The sequence below is a fragment of the Cyrtonyx montezumae genome, unplaced genomic scaffold (genome assembly GCF_038088225.1).
Source record: "Cyrtonyx montezumae isolate F1298 unplaced genomic scaffold, pur_monq_1.0 scaffold_16, whole genome shotgun sequence".
Lineage (NCBI taxonomy): Eukaryota > Metazoa > Chordata > Aves > Galliformes > Odontophoridae > Cyrtonyx > Cyrtonyx montezumae.
In genome coordinates, this window is record NW_027071892.1 from 14996456 (window position 1) to 15017370 (window position 20915).

At 40.4% G+C, this 20915-nt stretch overlaps 1 protein-coding gene across 1 annotated transcript in view; it reads right to left on the reverse strand.

Moving 5' to 3' along the window:
• Positions 1-3077: 3077 nt before the first annotated feature.
• The window catches only part of SHISA9 (shisa family member 9), a 133422-nt gene continuing 115584 nt past the window's right edge, over positions 3078-20915 (reverse strand). The window contains exons 3-4 of the mRNA XM_065732968.1: positions 17588-17743; positions 3078-3558 (exon numbers count right to left, since the gene is read on the reverse strand). Coding sequence (XP_065589040.1) covers positions 3188-3558; positions 17588-17743 — 527 coding nt within the window. The 3' untranslated portion in view covers positions 3078-3187. The remainder of the gene's footprint in view (positions 3559-17587; positions 17744-20915) is intronic.

Here is a 20915-nt window from a genome sequence, read left to right on the forward strand (position 1 = left end):
TCACTAACATAAATTGAGTTGGCCACAAATGAAGACAGGGAATGTGACACAAGTCTGTGGAGGGAGGCCAGCTTTCAGAGGGCAGAGCTAAAGATGCCTTCTGTTTTGTCCAGGAGGCTGTTAGGATTTAGTGGGAAAGTCATATGAATGGATATAGTACATAGGGGAGAAACAGTACAGCGGGGTGAGCGTGACAAACATAGAGGGTGAAAAGAGGAATGAAAAGGAGTGGACAGAGGAATACCTGAGCATATTTGAAAATGCCCTCTGGCATTTCAAGGAAGGAAAGCTGAAAGGAAACAGATTCCTTGTTTTTCCTGAAACTCACCCAATGTCATTGTAGCAAAGCAAACTAAAGTTACCAAAACTCATCTTTTCTGAAGTTCTGTTCATGGTCAGGTTTATGAGCTGTAAGCAGTAATGAGAGCCCAAAAATGACCTTTCTATTCCAGCTGGCTTGGTCCACTGATGCTATATACAGGCTTTTCTGTAATGAACATATAAACAATTGAAGCAGTATACACCAATGTTTCATCTGTGGTTGCTGGGTAATTTCAGACCGGGATATGACAGAATGTGGCCCTGTACATCTTTTCCTTTTTTTTTGTTTCTCAAAGCTGATTTTGTTGATAAAATGGTACAAACTGTGCATGAGCTTGGATGTTTATAGGGCACACAGACCTTTGCAAGGTGTGCATGCCTGGCATGTATTGTTACATTGAGGATGACATACGTTGCACTCACATAACATGTGGGTGTGTTTTTCAAAGAACCTTGTTCATAAGACTTCCAGTGGCAGAGTCAGGTCATCTTTTCTGCTGAGATGAATGCTGTTGGCTGCAGTGAGAAGATCTGGAAGTTCAATTAATATTCAAAAATTGATCCAATGGTAAAAGCTTACAAATGCACCAGCATGTTGGATTCACATAGAATCAATTTTATTGCCAGGTAAGAAATTCATATTAATATAGTGAATACATATGTTTACAAATAAACATTCTTAAAAAAACAAACATTTTTATTGTAGGAAGTATTATTGGTATCATAAACTCTGTAGTTAACAAGTATTAACACGGGTTTACTTACAGAACATACAGTTACTAAAATATTTCCACGTAAAATATGCTCAAGTTACACGAAACCTGTGTGAATTACGGTGCAGCTGTAAAGTGTATCTAAAGCATATGGATTAACAGCAACATTCCATAAAGGATCAAATTAAGTCAGCCAGTTGTGAAGGCGATAGAGATTAAAAGAACAAAAGATAATACAGAGTCTGGGTAGTGTGCAAAGTATTTGTCCCCTGGGCTTTGTCCAATTCTGATGGTCTTAAAATAGATGATCATACAATTTAGCAGCTCACTTATGGAGTGATGCTGATGCTCTCAGAATGCACATCAATCTCAACATAGCTTAGAAAAAAGATCTTTCCATTTAACTGTATTTCACATTCCTAACCCTTGCATCCTTTGGGCTAAGAAATGCTGCCAGTCACTTGAGCATAGTAAGAAATGACACTTCCAATTCTTCTTAGAACGTAATAGTTCTTACTCCTCCCTATGTACCCTTCCTCAACTTATATTGAGAAGAATTGACAGCTAGTGAGAATTCAGCTGTAGTAAGATAGCTAGTTAGGATTCAGTTCTGGGGGAAGAGCAGGGGTTTAAGTGAGAAACATGCTGCTTACCATCCCAACCATCCCAACTCTGCTTACCTTATTGGGATTTGCAGAGGCCTTACAGGCCTAGTGCTGCATGACTGCTACCAGGGACCAACTAGAGAGTGGTTTTACTCATACCAACAAGGCATCCATCTCAGCAGAGCCGCAGCTAAGACCATGAATCCAGTTGATTAGTTTAAACCCAAACCTCTGACATCTGAGGTGAGTCCAGTAGACTCTTCCATCAGAGAGCCCACCAGGAGGGGTGGACTACTTTTGGGTGCCGCTGTAGGAAGCCAAACAGTAGAGACAGTATACCATATAACATTGAATTGTACTACAACGAAAGAACTGCCATGGCTAAAAGCAAATACAAAATGATAGGCTAAAGGGGAAAGGTTTAAACTAGGAAAATGGAGGGGCCTAACTAAATAGTGCAACCTGACCACAACCACTGCTTGGAGATGTAGTCCAGTTTTCCTTCAGGGCAGAGCCCTTGTCATCCTTAACAAAACATGATATAGCATAAAGGGACAGAGGGGTCACTTGAAGAAACAAGACTGTCGTTGAACAATAGTAATACAGTAAAGGCACCACCCACGCGTGTTTTCAGTCTGAAGCAGTTGAAGATAGGCAAAACATTTAGGTGAAGAAAAAGTCCTGACAGTCTTCAAAGTGAGAATTGTTACCATCTGCCTGAAAACAGGAGGACTGAGAGGGAATATTCTGATGCCCTTATTCCCCCCAGCAGCTTTCTGTGTCACGTGATGTGTCTCATTTTCAAGGTTCCCAAAAATTCAAACCAAACAAAGTAAACAGAAACAAAATCTTCTGTTGATGGATATTACTCATCAGAATTCTGTACTATCAACTGGAAAGGTCACATATGCTCTTAATCGTAACAATCTTCATAAATTCCACATGAAGGAGTCTTTCTTACTATATAAATATTTTTTGCACTTTCTATAGAATGGGATGAAAATATGGTAATAGATGTTTGGGCTTGTACCAAGGTGTTTGGTCTCGGTTTTTCATGGGTCTAGTGATGGTTAATGGGTTTTATACAAAAATCCTCACTGAAATAATATGTTACAGCGTATTGTTTTCTTTTTCCTCTGTCTCAAGGCAGGTACATAGAGTAAATGTTTAAGCAGACATAAAGTTTTTCTAGATTGTGCTACTTCTCATCATGGATTTTAGTTTCAAGTAAAAAAAATTAGTCACAAGGGTTTACGTTCCGTTGCAAAATACAAATGGAGTTTGTAATTCCACCTTCAGTGTGTATTGCTGAATGGTATTAACTCACTCTTCGGTCTACTTAGCTGGATACCAGGATGTCCAGGTGGAGATTCCTTCCTTCTTTCTTTCCTTCCTTCCTTTCTTGCTTTCTTCATTCCAGTTGTTTGGTTTGTTTTTTTTTCATTTCATGTTTTAAAATTTATTTTTTGCCTTTTAGTTGAGTGTTTGTGTGTTATATCTGTGTGGTTTTTTTTTTAAAGGATTTCTTTACAAAAAGAAAAGAAAAGCTTAAACAGTTACTTCTGTCTTGCTGTTGGTTATGAAGTATGGCTGTGGGCCCAAATAATTCTGGCTCCGAGTTGTCAGCGGGTCACTTAGTGTTGGGTCTCCCATACTGTGTTTCCCCTTGTTTGCGTAGGCTTGCCGTCTAAGGGACTGGTCGTTGGGATCCCAGGTCTTGTAATGGGAATTGTAGCCTAATGGGTGCGTGTGGATCTTTGCCATTTTGGACTTCTGCCCGTTCTGTTTGGTTAAGCCACTGTCGATTGTGTATGCTCTGTCTTCCTCTACGCGCACTGGGTGGAGTGGCAGGCTCCCCTTGGCAGCCAGCTCTGCGAGGTGTCGGCGTTTGGTGTAGAAGTCATCGTTGACTTTGTCAGCTGTTAGGATTTAAAGCGGGAGGGAACAGAAAATTAGTTTCTGTATCAAAAACTTGTTAAATAATTTATGATAGATAAATCTATCTGTGGAGCAGATGCAATTGCAGTACACCAGTAGGAGAAATCCGTGCCACTCCCTACCCCTGATTTTCTCTCTGTAGCACATTTATGTATGGCATTATGCTAGGCCCCGTGAATGCGTGTTCTTTAGCATGAAGCTGTCCCTGCTCAAATCACTCAGGTATTCTGATATCCTACTGGGTCTTCATATGCGTTGCTTCTGCATAAAAGGCATTTTTAGAAGGGCTTCTTTAATTCATTTTGGATAAACAGGGAGTAAAGACAGTAGTGTGGTGTTCTGTTGGTCACCCCTCTGCTCCTCTCATGGCATATGAAGTTCAGGCATTGAGAACTGTACGGGCTTTCTCTGAAATACAGGAACATATTGGGATACCCTGTTGCATCAGAGCATGTCCTTTAAACACGAGGTGTGATGTGGGTGTTTAACCAGGCCAGGTGTAAGCTCTGGCAGTATGAGGTGGACTACTGCTGAATAACAGCTCGGGGCAAAACACAGAACAGGGGCAGTTGTTCTAAATGGCTGGGAGTATGGGATTGCAAGTAACTTCGTGCTCCTGAAGAACTTAAGGAGAACTTAACTGAATATCATTTTCTTAAAGAGCTTGTTTGTATATAAAGAAGGCCTACTTATCCCCTTCAAAAATCTAGATTTTTATTTAAGACAAGGCCAAGTATATAGATGAACTAATGCAGCAGTGTCATCAGTACTGTGCTTTGGAACGTGATGTTGTGCTAAGATCAGACTTTTGCTGCACCACAGCTAGCTCCATTGGTTTTCCTTGAAGGTTCTCCGGTTTGTTTATTTCTCTCTATGCAGCTCAGCACCAGTTGCCTTTGTAATGAGTAGAATTTTAATTTCCTGCCCTTGATTTTGTGTACTGCCCTTCTTTTTCTCCCTCCTGAGTATTGCTAAGAGGCTTTTGTGGCACTAAAAAATATCTGTATCTCTCTTGCTCTGGGCTGGATCGTTATACAAGGTAGTGAAAGTTCTGCGAGCACTAAATTAATCTTCAAGATCAGACTTTAGTTCTGTATTGTGCTTGTTCTGGCATCTCAAGGGGAGGGCATCTTAGCAGCAGCAGTCACAGTTTATCACCTGATTACATTTTTTCTGTAATGACTATATTACTGGGCTAAGATCTTAAATCCTTAATTTGTCCGTTAAAGAGATTTCCTCTTAAATGAACTGAAATTGCTCTTGTCTCTGCTGTAAAACTAGGCTTTGCATGCTGGGAGAGCTGCTGTTTGTGCCTGTCCTGATGAGGTGATGCTTTCCAGGCCTGAGAATTTCATATGCATGCCTGGAAATTAAATTCCAATAGTGAAAGCCAGGCTTTTTGTCTCCTATTTTGACCTCTTTACAGCATGCATGCCCACACTCACATAGGGAGGAACATGTAGCAAAATTAGATTGTAGCAAATATATGGGGGGGCAAAAAAACCAAACAACATTGCTGACACCAACTTCTTGATTGTGCAAAAGGGCCTTGACAAGAGTTAGAGGAGTCCTGATTTTTGCATACTGACTAGAATTATGTTTTACAATAGTGCTGTGTTATGCCCCAGTGTGTGAGTAATCTGGTGCTAATACAGTGCAGAGACAGTTTAGTTAATCCTAATATTCAAATCAGGAAGAAATCAGATGTGTCATATGGCGCATATTTGTGTAGCAAGTATTTTATAAAAAAAAAACCACAAATGTATAGTATTCTAATGTCAATTACTTTAAAAATCAACTGTGAGTCTCAAGAGGTTTTTCTTCTTCTTAGCCATCTCCTATAAATATTCTGTGGACTTAAACTGCAGAGACATTTTGGAGTACCAGGATAGGTTTATTATGTGACTTTGAGTACATGACTCAACGTTATTTTGCCTTGGCTTCACCACCTGTAAAATAAGCTGTTAATTCATTGGAAGGAGTAGTTAAATGTTGGGAAGATTAATTGCTATTTCCAGAGTTCACGGAGTTTTCTGATGAAAGGCCACTCTAGAAGAGCATTTTGCATTGGTTTCTGCAGATAAATCATTAAAATAGGATTTAAAGATATCACTGTCATGTTTGCCATAGGAGTAAAGAATTAGAATTGCAAAATTGCCAAATGAACAGTAGTAAAATGAGGATTTTAATTCTGAGCATTATCTTTAGTGCTCCCTGTCTCCAGTCTTGGCAGCTAATTATACACATGTTCTAAGTTTCAGTATTTCTTTAAGGTTTGTTGCTCCCTTAAGGTAATGCACCCACAAATTTAGTTACTGTTGCAACTGTTCATCTTGGGAAAAAATATTTTAAAAAGGTGAAATGTGTAAGTTTTCCACCCAAAATGTGTTTCAAAGGATGTGCCTGGGAAGGGAGGGAACCTAGGCTTTTGTTCCTGCTGTGCAGGAGATGAATAACCAGTAAAATATGGAAACAGCATAAGGATCAGGAGCAGGACTCCTTTGTCCCAGCTGAGTGCCCTATTAAGCTAAAGAGATGCTTTCTCTTCCTTCATCTTTATAAACTAACGCATCTTGAATTTTCTTCTGCTTCACAGCACAAGTTCATCAGCTTCATCAACTGCCTCAAACGCTCCAGCACAAACTGAGTTCAGATGAACTGTACTCACATACGAATTTTATCTAATACATAACTGAAAAGTGTATTCCAACAAGTACAGCAATTAACGATATGTTTTTTGAATGAGGAAATTCAATGGGAGTGACGCAGTATAGATGTTGCAGGTAGACATAATCATGTCCTCGTGATGATACGGGCAGTCTGTGCGTCTCCGTGTGGCCAAGAGGACAGGACAAAGCTCTGCCATGGCTGGGCACAAGCTATTCTCCTCCCATGGGCACTGCAGTGGCTATATATAAAATGGAACAATATTAAATGCCACTAAATTCTAAGACAGGGTAAAAGTCATTTGAAATAATTTTGTAATCTTTCCCTCCCTCTTTATCTATTGAACTCTGAGAACACAGAAGTAGGCCTGCAGGCAGCAGTGCACTGAATTCCATCCTAATATTTTCTTTACTTTCCCTCAGAATGTCTAACCCTGCATTGGCTTTATTTAAGAAGTGCTGAGAAGAAAGATAATATTTTATATCTGTGAATTATTTCTCATTATTTTTATTCCCTAACGGTGGTGGGGGTAAAGGAAAATACATAATGTTTAGAACTGCTGTTAAATTAATTACAGCTTTGGTAGAACCCACTTTTTGTGGCTCTGTATCATTCCTCTCTTGGTTCCCTTTGCCCCTTTATCTATTTACTTGTTCCTCATAGTGATCTGGAGAGAGACCAAGCACAAAAAGGCTTATCATGTCAACCTTTTCTTCTGCAGACATAGTTTGAAATGAGCTTGTCCACCTCCAGACACAAGGCTGCGTTTGTTTTCCTGGTGAAGTCAGTTTGACTTTCATGATATGTGAGACATTATGAAATATGAATACGTAGGCCCCAAAATTTCTTCTATCAATTACTTCTATGACAGTTTCTGAAAGGCTGAAGAGGCCATAATATTTCTGGGTTTTGAAATGCATTACGATTGATTTAGAATAGGGATGTAATTAGACTTGGTAAGCAGAGCCTCCAGTCTCAGCGGTGCTCTTTATTCACTGCAGGCAGTGAAGGCTGCTGCCTGGCTGTGAACGCTGAGGCAGCATTCGATTAACTCCTCAGGCACCAGGCATCGTGTGCAGCACCTCGTGTACAGGGTTCCCATTCCCTGGAACACAAAGTAGCTCACGTGCATGAGCACAAGCCCCTTTCTTCTGACAGCGTGCCTAGGAGCACGGCGCTGCTGAGTCTATTTGTATTTTTCTTTCCCTTCTCACAAACATTTATTTATTGTGTAAGATGAAGCAGGTTGCTCTCTGGACTTGTGAAACAACAGTTTCAATTGGACTTTGTATACTTGACTGCTTCAATTTACATAGTATTAAATTGAGGTATTTGTAGTTCAGTTTTGCAAAGTGCTGCAACGATGCCATGTTTTGCTCTTAAATGAAATATTTCAGGCACTTGTACGTACATCTTACCTAAATGTGGAAGCCAACGTAATGCAGAATCCTCATGTCTAACCCTTGTAAATGAAACAAAGCCTTTCTGATTTACCAGAATCAATAGATTGCGTCAACCTGCAATCAAATGGTGGCTGAATCATGTTAAGTTTATGCTAAAATTGTGGATGTTTTCTATTGCGTGCGGACAAAGATCACACTACACAAATCCTCTAGTGATTTAGCATTTAAATTCAAGCATCAGAATGTTAAGTTGCTTTTTCAGTAGCATACAGTGAATTACAAACTGAGAAGGAAATAAGAACTAGCCCTATGCTTAAACCAATGTATGAGGTTGTAAATGAAGTCTAGGAGAATTATGTATTCACATCTCTGAGTTTTACTTTGAAAATACAAGCCAGTGACCTGCAGCCATAAATCTGTTTTTTCATTATTTATTCCTAGAGGCCACTAAGCTCATGTTCTTTTATAGCATCTACAATGGCAAATAAATATGAAAAGTTCTACTGCAAAATATTTATTTCATTTTATCTCACTTAGGCATATTTGTCAGTCTGAGTTTTACTGGAAACCTTAAACGCGGTCAGAAAACTTTCCGTTTGAAATAGTGACTATCGGAGTCATGCTATCAAGCTTAACTTCTGAATGAAGCGTGACTGCAGCATAAACTGATTATAGCAGAGGAGAGTTTGGGATGCTTTCTAAAAATGCTGTCCAAAGTCAAAGAGGTTAATGCTCAGGAGATTTGTTTAAAAGGCTTCTTCTGCTTCTTCCTTCAGTCATCTTGCTTGCTTTTCTGCTGAGTGATTTTTAATGCTTCTCAAGCAAATCAATTAGGATAAGTCTGATTTTGTCAAAAGTTAGCAGCAATGCCTTTATACAGCAACAGGAATATGGAATTGCTTATGGTTGGTGAGGATCTTCAGCTTGTTTAAGGGCACGGCTGCCTAACTATTCCAGAAGCCCTGCTCCATTGTACGTTTGCAGAAAAGCAGTGCAGCCGTGCAGCAGCAGGCTGTGCTACTGCAGGGAGTGCTCGGGGTGAACGCACGCAGCCTTGCTCCTGGGGTGCGCGGCAGAGCAAGTGGACGTTCCTGTGGGATGCCAGCTGTGCGTTAGGAGGTTCACATCACAGAACAATTCACGGTGCTCTGCAGTGTGACTCAGTGTCTAAAAGTGTACATTTGTTTTACTTTAAGGTGTCAATTTATCTTATTTAATATTGATGGAAAGAGCTGCTATATTCCTGTTCATATTTATTTGTAATAGCTGTTCTTAGCAAGTGTCTCATTTCTTTTTTGCACATCAGTGTTGGCAGTTCCTCTGTTCATTGAATTTTATTTTGATTTAATTTTACTATGCTGCTGATTGTAACTCTTTATCAGGAGTCTGAATCAGCTACACATATTTCTAGTTGTGATGGAGAAAGCACGAAGGCACAGAAAACCCAGGTTGGGACTCAGCGTACGTAATTAATATGTGGGTTTGGTGCTGAACTAAAACTGTGTTTTTTCTGCCTTTCAGTTGGCAGCACACCAGATTTACATCGTTATTTCTAACTACAGGGTAAAAAGGCTGGCTCTTTGAATTGCAGTGGTTAAGTGAAAAACTCCCAGTAATGTAGTAACTATTTTTTACCACAGTTATTTTAATTGGATCTGGTTTTTAACTACTGCAAATTTTGAAGAGTTTCCACCAATCATTCTGGAATGAAGTCAGTTAAAAAAAATGGACATGGCATAAGTTGTTTCAATAGAAAATGTCATCTCTTTTATTGTATTTGCTAGAAGGAATTTTTTTCATGAATGGGATATTAAGCAGTAGTGAAAACTATGAAGTAATTCCATAGCTGCACTTGCAGACATTCAGTTTTGTTCTTCCTCCTCCCTTTCTTCTCTCCTTCCTTTTAGTCTGTGTTGAACTTTTATTATGAAAGCCTACTGCATAATTGCCAGTGGTTTCCAAAACTTTTTGTCAGAGCAGAGATGTGTGTCAAACCGAGAAGAAACAGGGCTCGCTAGGAACTGCTAGACTTGCGGTTTCAGAAGGAAATCGGTTTCATAAGCTTTTCACACAGCTTGGGCAAGCCCAAAGGCAAAGCAGAACTAATGCCTGTTCTGAACAGAGCCTGAGTTGTCTTCACATAGAGCAAAAACATTCGTAGCTGATAGACAGTAGGGGAAAAATCTGTAATGAAGCTCCCTTCCCTGAGTGTTTAATAGTGCACACACATGTGGCTTCTGCGTGTCGCAGCCTTCAGCTCCCACCTGTGCCATTTTTTTTTGCCAGGAGTTACAGTCATAACCATTACTTTTGGAAATGACCTCCTGCTCTGCAGTGGGCCCTCTGCAGGGAAGGTGAACTTTCCACAGGAGCATCTCACAGAGCAAAGAAAGCCTTTCAATATAAAACTTAACAATTCCACTTAATTTTATGATTAGGATGTGACAGACTGATATTTGGGGTATTGTATTCATGCTGTAGTAGCATAGTTAACGTAGCAGAGAGACTCTTGTTCTCAGCTTCTCCTTTCTTCCTTTTCCTTCCTTCCCTTCAGATAGGGTAGCAGGGGAAGGACTTTGGGACAAATGAACGGTGCACATTTCAAATGATGTTATTGCCCTTCCTCCTCCTATGCCTCAAGCCCTTTGTTACTGTTGTGCGGATGTGTAGGAGTAAAGCAAGTGATCTCTGAGGCTTTTATCTGTGATTTCTTTCTTAAACACATTTACTGTCTTTAGAACATCCTATGCAGGACCAAAATAGCAGGCAGATAACTGTGCTATTTATGCTGTGTTTTTATTAAAAGCTTCATTTCTATCAGTTGCCTTACTAGTCTTGGCTGGTATTCATGTGTTATTCTGAATAACGTTACGCTACTGCCATTGACATATATCCATGTACAAAGCAGAAGAGTGTTAAATCTTCAGTTCTTGAATTCAGTTAGAATGAATAGTAATAGTAAAAATTCTGTACTTAAACTTAGTTTGCAACCAAGTAATCCTCATAACTGCTTAAAGTTACCAAGCTGAATCTTGTCAAAAATATTGTAAAGGCAGCAATCACACTTTTATGAAGATGATAGCCTACTTGAATACTGTCAACATGAATGACTATTCAGTGAATAAAAGTGGCTCTCAAGAGCATCTATGAAAGCAAGCTGTTAACTGAATTAAAGAAAATCCTCTTGGAGATTTTTCCCAGAATTCTTCTAGCATTGACTCTTGAAGACCGTTTACATCCAGCTGCCATGCACGGCACGTAGAACACCTTCTACTTCCAGTGTTCATGTAAAAGTGATGAACTTGAGACAGGTTCTGAGAATCCCTGTTAACTGTTTGGAAAGCATCCATGGGAGGTTTTGGGTCAGCAGTGAAATTGTAAGTTCTGATCATTTGGCAGCTGGGAACCAGTGTCTGAGTGTCATATTGTGAACAAGTCCGAAACACTCACTGCAAACAGGTTATCTTTGGTGAGCAGTTTTACCAGCTAGCAGGATGGGGGTACTCAGAACAGCCAGCACTGCTGAAGTGTGTGCTCTGTGACTGAGCTGCAAAGGGCACACGGCAGATTAAATCCAGGTGACAGTAGGATCCCACAGTATTATCTGTGAGTATTGATGTTCTTTACAGTCGACCTCTACTATCAGGTAATCAATGTAATACTGAGTTTGTGGGACAAGAATTTTCATGTGTCTACGTGTTTATACTGCAAATGAAAACAGTTACTGAGAAGGATGTTTAAGAAAGATTGTAATTGGAATTGCCTAACGTTTCTATACTTGGGCTTCACTTGAGCTGAATATAGTGCTACAGCCCAAGTGTAAGGTTTCATTTCACTTATGTCCTTGTATCACCTAATGTGTAAAAAAACTGTGTATTTTTCATCAACATTTAAAGGAAATAGATCTGAATAAGCCATACTTGCTTTAGATTTACTCATTTCCTTCCTATGGCCACCAGCAATCTCAACAGAAGGAAATATAGCTGGTTATTGTTACATGGTTGACTCTGAACACTGACATGTTCAGAGAAAACTTGAAAGCAAGCAAAAGGCATTAAAAAAAGCTGAGTGACCAACATTGTCCAGTAGGTCAGCTGTCCTCACAGTACCTCTATGTCATAAAACGTGGGTATGGGAAAGGCAGTGTTGGTTTTTTTTTTTTTTTTTTTGAAATGGATCAATTCTCACATAATAGGGATTTTAAAATTCAACTAGTTTCCAGAAAACCAACCTAATATTTACTGGAGGAGTTTGAGCTCTCCATGATGTGTAACTACAAGCAGAATGTAGAGTGGTGTTTCTAATCTGAGTTTTTGTGACTTTATTGGTGAGGGTTTAATGTTCAGGGTTTCAGAATATATGCTGGTGACAAGAAAGAAAAGGGGGGAGAAAGTACCTGCTTCAAGAACACAATTTGCTTCAAGCTGAAGATAGATTTAAATTCGACATTTGGACATAAAATATATCCTAATAAACATTCTTTTCCCCACCATAAAATAGGGTAGTGGCCCACATTCAGACAAAACAAGTTCAGTAGGCATAAATCCTGGTGTAGGGAGCCTGCTTTGGCAGGGGGTTGGACTCGACCTCTAGAGGTCCCTTCCAACCCCTATGGTTCTATGGTTCTGTGAAATCCAGCCTAGTAAATGAAAAATTCTGAGAAGCCAGAACTAAACAGAAAAGAATGATAGATCTGAAGATCTGATTTTCTTCTTCTCACGCTCAATTATTGCTAAAGTCTCAAAAAAAAAAAAAAAAAGAGACAGCATAGACGGAAATGTTTAAAGCATCTTATTTTAGTTTTAAAACTGCTTTTAAGTGGTCTGCTTGCAGTTTGCTCTCAGCACCCAAGGTGCTGCTTCTGCTCAGACCAGTGTGTATCTCTGAAGGGTTTTTTTTTTTTTTTTTGCCTTCTGACAGCTCTGTTCATTTGTGACAGGACAGCATGGGCTGTGACTGTTTTCGTGTCTGATTACTTACAGCAGAATTCCCCAGCTTCAGAATAGTATCACCTGGTAGATTTTATGGTAAAGTGTTGTTTCTTAAAGGTCTGGGAAAGTATGTCATCAGCACAGTTAATCTTGCTGAAGTTACTGAGGGTTTGCTTAAACAACGTATTTATTTTAAGTTAAAATAAGGCTACCTCACTGGAAGGAGAAATGATTGTACTCATAGGAAATAGGGAAATACTTTGATCAGGAATCCCCAAGTATGCTTGGTGTTATTTTTTTGTTTTTGTTTGGTTGGTTTTTAACATTATCTTATTCCTTACCTTTTTGAGAGTGCTTGTACTTGTATCCACAATACTATCTACAATAGTAGCAGTGATTTAAACAGTAGATATTCACTGTTTCGGTATCATACTCGCAGAATCTCACATTAGAGTTTTGCAGCTGCAGGCAGAGCCAGAGCATTGTCTAATGTTTTCCTTTGGGATCAAGGAACTGTAAAGCTTCAAAAAAGCTGTGCATTCTGATATGTGATGGTGATGTTCCTAATTCTATTCTCTTTCAGTTTCACTGCATCCAATGAATTACATCTGGTGTAGTCCCGCAGGAGCTGCAGCTCCCAGCATCGCTGCCGGTTTTATCAATTTTAATGTCAGGTAGGAATTCTGTCCATTGCATTTTCTTTGGCAAAAATGTAAACCAAGTATCTCTTGTTAAGTCATGCCCAGTCAGTTCCTCAGAGGTTTGTGTGTGCATGTGTGGGTAAGAGAGAAGAAAAAGGAAGTCTCTAAAAGAAATAAAAAGTCATCGTAAGTCACAGAAATACTTATTTTCTCAGTTTTTACATGCATCACTCTGACAACCAAGTGATCTTTTTCTTACAGTCCTGTGCGGCTTAAAGTGTTGGATATGGGATATTTGCAGGAGACTTTGTAAAGCAATTGGATCACTTTGTGAGACTCAGGAAAGAAAATTAACTGTTAGTGAGCCTGGCTGTGCGGCCGAATAAGTAGAATTAATACCATGGGATAGCAAGGCCACTTTGAGATCTAAGAGACCGTTATGAAGCTACCAGGTGGATTCCAGCTCTCACAGCTTAGCAGAATGGAACTTGAAGTTGGATTGTACATACTTTGAGTGAATATCCAAATGAGGTCTGTATGAATTTGTGATGAGCTAATGTTGTATGTTCTGAGATTTGAATTTCATGGAGGTGTTCACGTACAAGTCCTCCATTGTCTTGTAGCATTAGGCATGTCAGGATTGCTTAAGTGAACAATAACCATTTAAGCATAGAGTAAAAATGTGGTTGATGAACTGGAAATAAGAGCAATTTGTGCAGAAAAAAAACATTTCTGGCAGTTTTAACATAAATAATCAAATAGTGCAAAGCACCAAAGGAAACGAGGGTCACGTCATCTCAGGTGATCGGAGTGCTGAAATATCCAAACACTGGGAGCTTTACTGCCACACAGCTCTCTGTGAACACTTCCAGTGGAACCACTCTTAAGGAAGGGCTTGTTAATCCTTTTCCCTCAGCCACGGTTTCTGACATTTCTTTATGGGAGAAGTTGAGCACTGGTGAAAAAAGATTCTGTAGCTGAAAAATGGACAGCTCACTAACAGAGTGCAACACCAAATCAGACAGGTAGGCTAGGGATGCAGGGAGATGTGTCTCTTGTCCATTCTTCCAGGAAATGCATGCTGCTCTGTCTCATTTACAAGGTCTGTCCTCCTCCTGCTGATTATTCCCTGGTGGTGTGTGTATTAAGGTAGAAGGAAAGAAAAGTTCTGCTGCAGTGAGGAAATGAGTGAATAAATCTCAATTCACTGTTACCTTGTGCTTAAAGCACTCAGATTATAAAATAGGCACATAATGTTCTCCTGTTATTCAGAGATGTAAATGATCGCAGATAAGAGGACATGGTGAATGTGATCAGCGGTTGCTGGTCAGTACTTAAGGAATGCAAGTTGCAACAAGTGAATTTGTAACTGGAAATGAGGAAAATATTCTCTTGTTTGGTGTGCACTTGGAACTGGTTCACATAAAAGTATTTTACTTTTTGAATAAAAAACATCCATATTGGCCTTTTCAGCTCTCTTCCTCCCTGTTGTGCTGAATCAGCTGCTCTGCAATGCGCACACTGTGTTGCACCCTGCTTAGCTGTAAGATTTGGAGTATGGTTTGTAGCTTATAAATGGCCTCTTAGGGTCAGCTTGGCCTCACCTCCAAGGCACTGGTTGTTCTTCAGTAACACAATGCAAATTAATCCCAGTGACACTGCTGCCTCATTTTCAAAAATGTTTGAGCTTCAGATACTGAGTTCAATGCAGGTTCTGAGCAGGATCCAGAACCAGGAGTACTCAGACATCTTACTTCTTCCACAATCTGAGTTTTTACAGTGGCCAGTCCCTGGGGGATAAATGGCTCACTTCAGAAATTATACAGCCCAATTTTTAGGATGTCTGTAGTTCAGAAGAAAGCAACTGTGTAATTTAATGCTGCCTCTAGTAAAATATCACTCCTTCAGTTATCTAAACTTCTTACTAGTTATGGCCACATTATGATGGCTGCTACTAATATAGTACAACTCAAGTTGCTAGAAGCTGATGGGAGTGCTTCTTCCACCACCCACCACCTCCTTAAAAGAGAGAATTAGGCACACTGGACTATAACTGAGCAATGAGACTGTGCAGGTGGAGAGGCAGTTAAATGGGTATGCATGGAGAGGTATAGAACGTATCCCTTATTAAACTTCTGTGTGGCAACTGAATCTACCCTCTAGCCACTATCTGTAGATGTTGAGATAGACTATGCAGGCTCATTAACCTACCTCCTCATTCAGTAAATCTGACTGAATGGTATTACGTGAAAAATGTCATGGCCCTGTGACATTAACACCAGCCTGGGGTGAACTCAGCCTGTGTTTGTTTGCTGAAAAGTTGAACTGTAGCCAGGTTAAATTTGTAGTGGTGAGCCTGGTGTGGAGCACTTGCTGTTCCCTCTCAGAGCTCTCAAAAGTCAGAATGAATTGTGCACTGTGTGGTATGGCCAGCTTGGTGTGTGTGTGGTCCCAAGCACTCGCCTGGCTGGGACCTCGGGAGAACTGCTTCATGATCTTGAGAGGTGCTCATGAAGTGAACCTGGAAGGTGTCCTGTCCTGGAAAGCTTGGCAGCAGTTAAACACTGAGTGCCTTCAACTGCGTAAGGCCAGAAGAGTTCTGAAGTTTGAATCTCTCTGGTATTTTTGGCTGAAAAGTGTGGAGAGCAATGCAGTGATTCTGTACATTTCTTGTGAAAATTACCTGCAATCAAAAGCTTGGCTAATGAGGTCTTAGCCCAGGACATTTGCAGGAAGAAAAATGAAATAGGAGATGGGAGGAAAAGCATGGGAAGATGGTAACATCCTCTTAGAAGAAAATGTCCCTGAAAAAGTTATGTTTAATTTAGAGTAAGAGGAGAGGTGTTGTATGATTCTGGAGCTAAAATGCACAATCTTTCAAGCTTGATTTAAGTGTAATGGCTGTAATCTGGCTGCTTTAAAAAGTTGTACTCAGGCACCCAAGAATTACCAAAGTTTTCATGTAGTAATTAAGAAAAGAAACAACTGACATTCAGTGGCTCTTGGGCAGATGAGAGGAGTTTCATCGGACTGTTTAAGTTCTGGTTTTATTATGATTAAGCACCTTTTAGTTTTGGTCCTTGGCTTGACTTACGATATCTGAATTAGAAGCCTGATATCAGTGCATAAATCTTCGATAATCACCACATGGTTACACAGCACCGCCTGCTGAAGAAATACAAAGCTACCCTGTATTTAAAAACTAAAGCAGGATTGAAACGTTTGGGATGGGGCTTGGCTGGACGTGTTGTTAGAGCTCTGCTGTCCTGAAGTTTGGAGGTAGGAATGTCAGTTTACAATTGAAAAGCCGAAAATCTGAAGTCAGAATGCTCTCAGCTGTTCTGCTGGGGCTTTGGTTCTTTGGTTTTTGTTTTTACTGAGACAAATAGCTCTGTCTGGAAATGGGCACTGTGAGGCTGCTCCGCATTCATGGAGGAATGATTTTACCATTATGTATGTGTAAGCTGAGTCAGGCTTAGTGGAAATCTGTTTGGTGGAAACCTTGCCCCAGAAGTTCTTCATTAATCGTGGTCCATCAGAATCTCAACGTGTACCCTGAGAAATGCTTTCTGTCATCACACGATGTGCAGCCAGGATTTGTAGCTCCTGAAAAGCATGAGGAACTTAACGCTTGTAAGGTGAAGGATGTGTTGCTGTGTTTGTCTATCATTGTCCTCTTTCTTCTCTGTAACTGTTTATTTGAAGATGTTCCCTCATTTTATTGAAATAATAGCATGCAACTTTGATCAATAGCAGAAAAAAGCTAACAGCAGGATCTTTATTAGCAACCTTGTGATAGGTACTTTTTAGCAATTGCAAGGCCTCAGAACATTCCTTGGGCAAGCTGCTAGTGCACGATCTGCAGAAAATATGGTGAAAGCTGTTACTTCTGAAACGAACAAGTTTGTCTCCTCTTGGAAGTACTCTGCAGGCGTCCTAATTACATGCTTTAAATCTGCAACGTATCTGATACTGTTCTTATTTGTACAGGCAGATACCTGCATACCAGAAAATACCCACCGAAGTGTGTGCATAGGCATATTAGGGGCAGGTAGAACTTAGAGCTGAGCACTGTGCACAGTGTAAGTAAAACTTACTGAAAATAGTGAACGTATGGCATGATTTGTTAGGAATGTTTAGACACATGCCTATCATCACCAGTTCTTATATGTAATTTTCTAACTGTAGTTCCCGTGTTCATTTTCTATACATTTCCAATTAACATGATATGAAAAAGGGCAAGTTCTGTAATGAAGCGATCAAAAAGAGCAAGAGTTCATTTTTAACTCTGAAGCAGAATGACAGCTGACAGCAGACAATGCAGTGTGCTGATGGTAGCAGAAGTCATGCATAACATTACTGACTTACCCACTGCCTTCAGAGAGGCGTACTTGTTAAGCTCTTTGCCCGGGGGCTGTTGCTCATATGGGTTTGTGATCTGTCCCAGGCTGGGATATGAGTGTTGATGTGCCATCTGAGGAAGGAGGGGTGATGTTGGCATGACATTATTCATCTGTGGTGGATCTGTATTAATAAAGAAAATCGACAAGTATTAAAAAAAAGATCAGTCTTTGGATTGTAGCATTGTTATCCATTATAGAGTAGGCAGGATATGTCATGAGATTTAGAGTGAGAAAACACTACTTACTACAAAGTGGGAGTTAGTACAGCAAATCTGTGGTTCAAACAGTTAATATAATGATTAGAGGCTGATGAGTGATTGTAGTAGTACATACTAACTTTTGTATAAAGAAGGTTTTTGAACTGCAAAGTAAGTTTTTAAAACAGTTGAGGGCTAGCACAGACATTACAACTTCAGGGTATAAACCAAAATGCCTAGTTTATCCTAAGATAGCTTTAATACAGGGCAATAGTATCTGTGCAGTTAAATAGCCAAGCTACTTCAAATTGACTATAGCAGGCTGCTGTGTATACGTGGTTGTACTGCTTTTAGTACCTGGATGAGCCTGGTTGTTTGCACAGCGTTATGTTGTGTGCTGTAGATGTGGCCACAGTGCAGAATGTGCAGTTTTGGCTTATGACTGTCATTAGGTAATTTCTTCAAAGCTCACACTTCATCCGTATGTTTTCCCTTTTCCCTGGCAGTAGGTATCACAGTTTCCTATAAAGTAACTCCTGCCAGCAGTCGTACCTGAAGCCAGAAGCCTATCACTGCTGGCGTGTGGTGTTATACCATCTCTTGCCCCATATCCGTTCTGTGGTAGTTCCTTTATAACTGAGAATACATCTTGGATATTTTTTCTTCCTGAGAAATGCCATAATTCATGGGTATCTGACCTTTTGGCTTGCCTGGGCCACACTGAGCCAAGATTGTCTTGTGCCGCATATGCATAGGTTGCTCTGAAAGTAATGCCTCCTATTTATTTCCATAGAAGCTACAACACAAAAAGAGTACACCACCACTATTTGATACAGCGCTTTATCAGCTATGGAACACTGTTTTTCAGTACAGTCACCACCACAAGCTATGCATTTTTTCCACCAATGAACAAAAGCCTGCATGCTGCGCTCATAAAAGTGACCCACTGCCACGGTCACCACTGCTGAAATGCACCACCCCCCTCACTGCGCTCACATCGCTGTTTGGTCCCCATAAATTCACAAGCATGAATGTCAGTGGGGGCTGTTTTTTGTCAGTGGAGGAATTCAGTTCCACCCCTTTGCTCCATCCACACTTTCAAGCGAAGGCTTCATGATCATGAAGAAAAGAAGCTGGGCTGGTAGAGGAAAGAAGGCTTACAATGCTGGAGTGAGTCGGGCCACTTTCCAGTTGCCCGGAGGAGCATGACTGCAGTTTGCCAGGGTTTAGTTAGTGAAGCTGAGTGCGTAAGCAGGAGTTCTGAAGCTGGTTAATGGATCCGCTGTTGGGAAAGGAGAGGAAAGCAGGAGTGCTGGGTAGCTTCCTTCAGGCTGCTGCCTGCTGGTCAGACAGGCTTCACCCTGCGGAGCTACATACAGAGTACCCGAAGTACTCCGGGGGTACTTCAGAATACAATGGGTTGCTTTCATTTGGAGGAGAGTTAACTGGAAAATTCCTGCCTGTCTTTATCACTGACCTTTGGTACCAAGTTAAATACATTATATTTATAAACCAGATATCATATGAATGGTATTTTACAAATAGCTGGCTTCACTAAATGGGGATGACTTTAACCTGAAAGAAGAGGCTGAGCTGATACACTATTTTTGGCAACATGGTCTGGGTGCATCGTCCAGGCTGTCCTCCATATGCCCAGCTGCACTGTGCTGCTGCCAATTTATGTATTTATTTTTAAAAGACAGAAAACACAAACATCACTAACAGTCAAAAAGAGCACCTTAGCCACAGCTTCTAGCGTGAGTAGTCAGACCTGATTAGAAATGGTGATACTGTGAAACAAACAAACAAACCTACAGGTTTCCAAACTTATTTTCTTATTTTTTGTTGAAGCAAGGTAATACACTGCCAGGCTGTTTGAGGAGTCGTTCTGGACATAGTGTTAGTGTTTGCTCTCTGTCTTACTACAGACATCCCAAGAGAAAGATTTGGAGAAAACATGCTGGAATTCACTGCATAAAATGTAGACTTCTGCTGGGCAAAGTATGAGACATACAGGAAACAAAAAGAACACAGAAAACACTTTCAGGTCTTTTTTCACTGAAGAGTGCATTTGACTGTTACTCCAATAGAAGGTCTAGGTGTGGAAAGAATGCTTGTGTGAAGCAAAGGGGCAGAAAACAAATCCAAAAATGTGCATTTTGGGGTGTCTGTAGTGTACATGGTGGTGACAGCAGTAACGTAGTCAGTTGTGGTAGTTTAGATGCACCCTATGCAATTATGGCATTGCATCAAATTTATGCACATTATTCGGAAATCAGGAGATTGACATCTCAGTGATTGCTAAATGAATTAGGAACCTAGTATGGACCTGGCATCCTGACCTGCTGTGGTCACAGGTGTGAGCGTGGTAGAAAAAGGCCAAAGTCCCCAGACGTTGTTGTTGTTTTCTGCACTGTTTATAGTATGTGTTATGCTGTTCACCTGGTTTGATTATTGTGAAGAAGCTGCCAGAGAGAAGGGAAATATTCAGGGTTGGGCAGTGGGATGCTTTCAATAATAAGCTTGTTCACCAACTGCCTTGAAGCTCAGACACTCCTCCTGCTCTTTAGCTCAGGAAAGTAAAACCTCTTCTGCAGCGCGGCCTGGGGATTCATTCCTTTCTGTAGCCACAAAGGCGATGATTTGGTGCTTGGAGGCACAGAAAATAAAAACTCCACAGGCACAGAATGAGATCTACTAGTAAAGGAGCAGTTACAGGGAAGAGGAAAAGAACAAATGAGACAGATGATGCAGTAACAAAACAGGAGAGGATGGGAGAGGGGTAGGAAAGCAGACTGAGAGCCACCTGCAGACACACATACTAAAGAGATGAGAACAAACAGTCAAAAGAAGACTGGAAAAAGTGTGGGGAAAGAAAAAAAGGAAAATTCAAAGCAAAATATTACAATAGCTTAACATTTTCAGATACTCAAGAGTGTCTGAACTACCTCATGTTGAAAATAATGGCTGTGAAAACAGGATAGACCTGAGCAATTAGAGATTACCAGTAAAAACTGCTCCCATCCTCCCCAAAACTGTGCTGTGTCAACATGCATATTTCTCTCTTTGTTCTTGAGTATATTGTGCTTAACTATA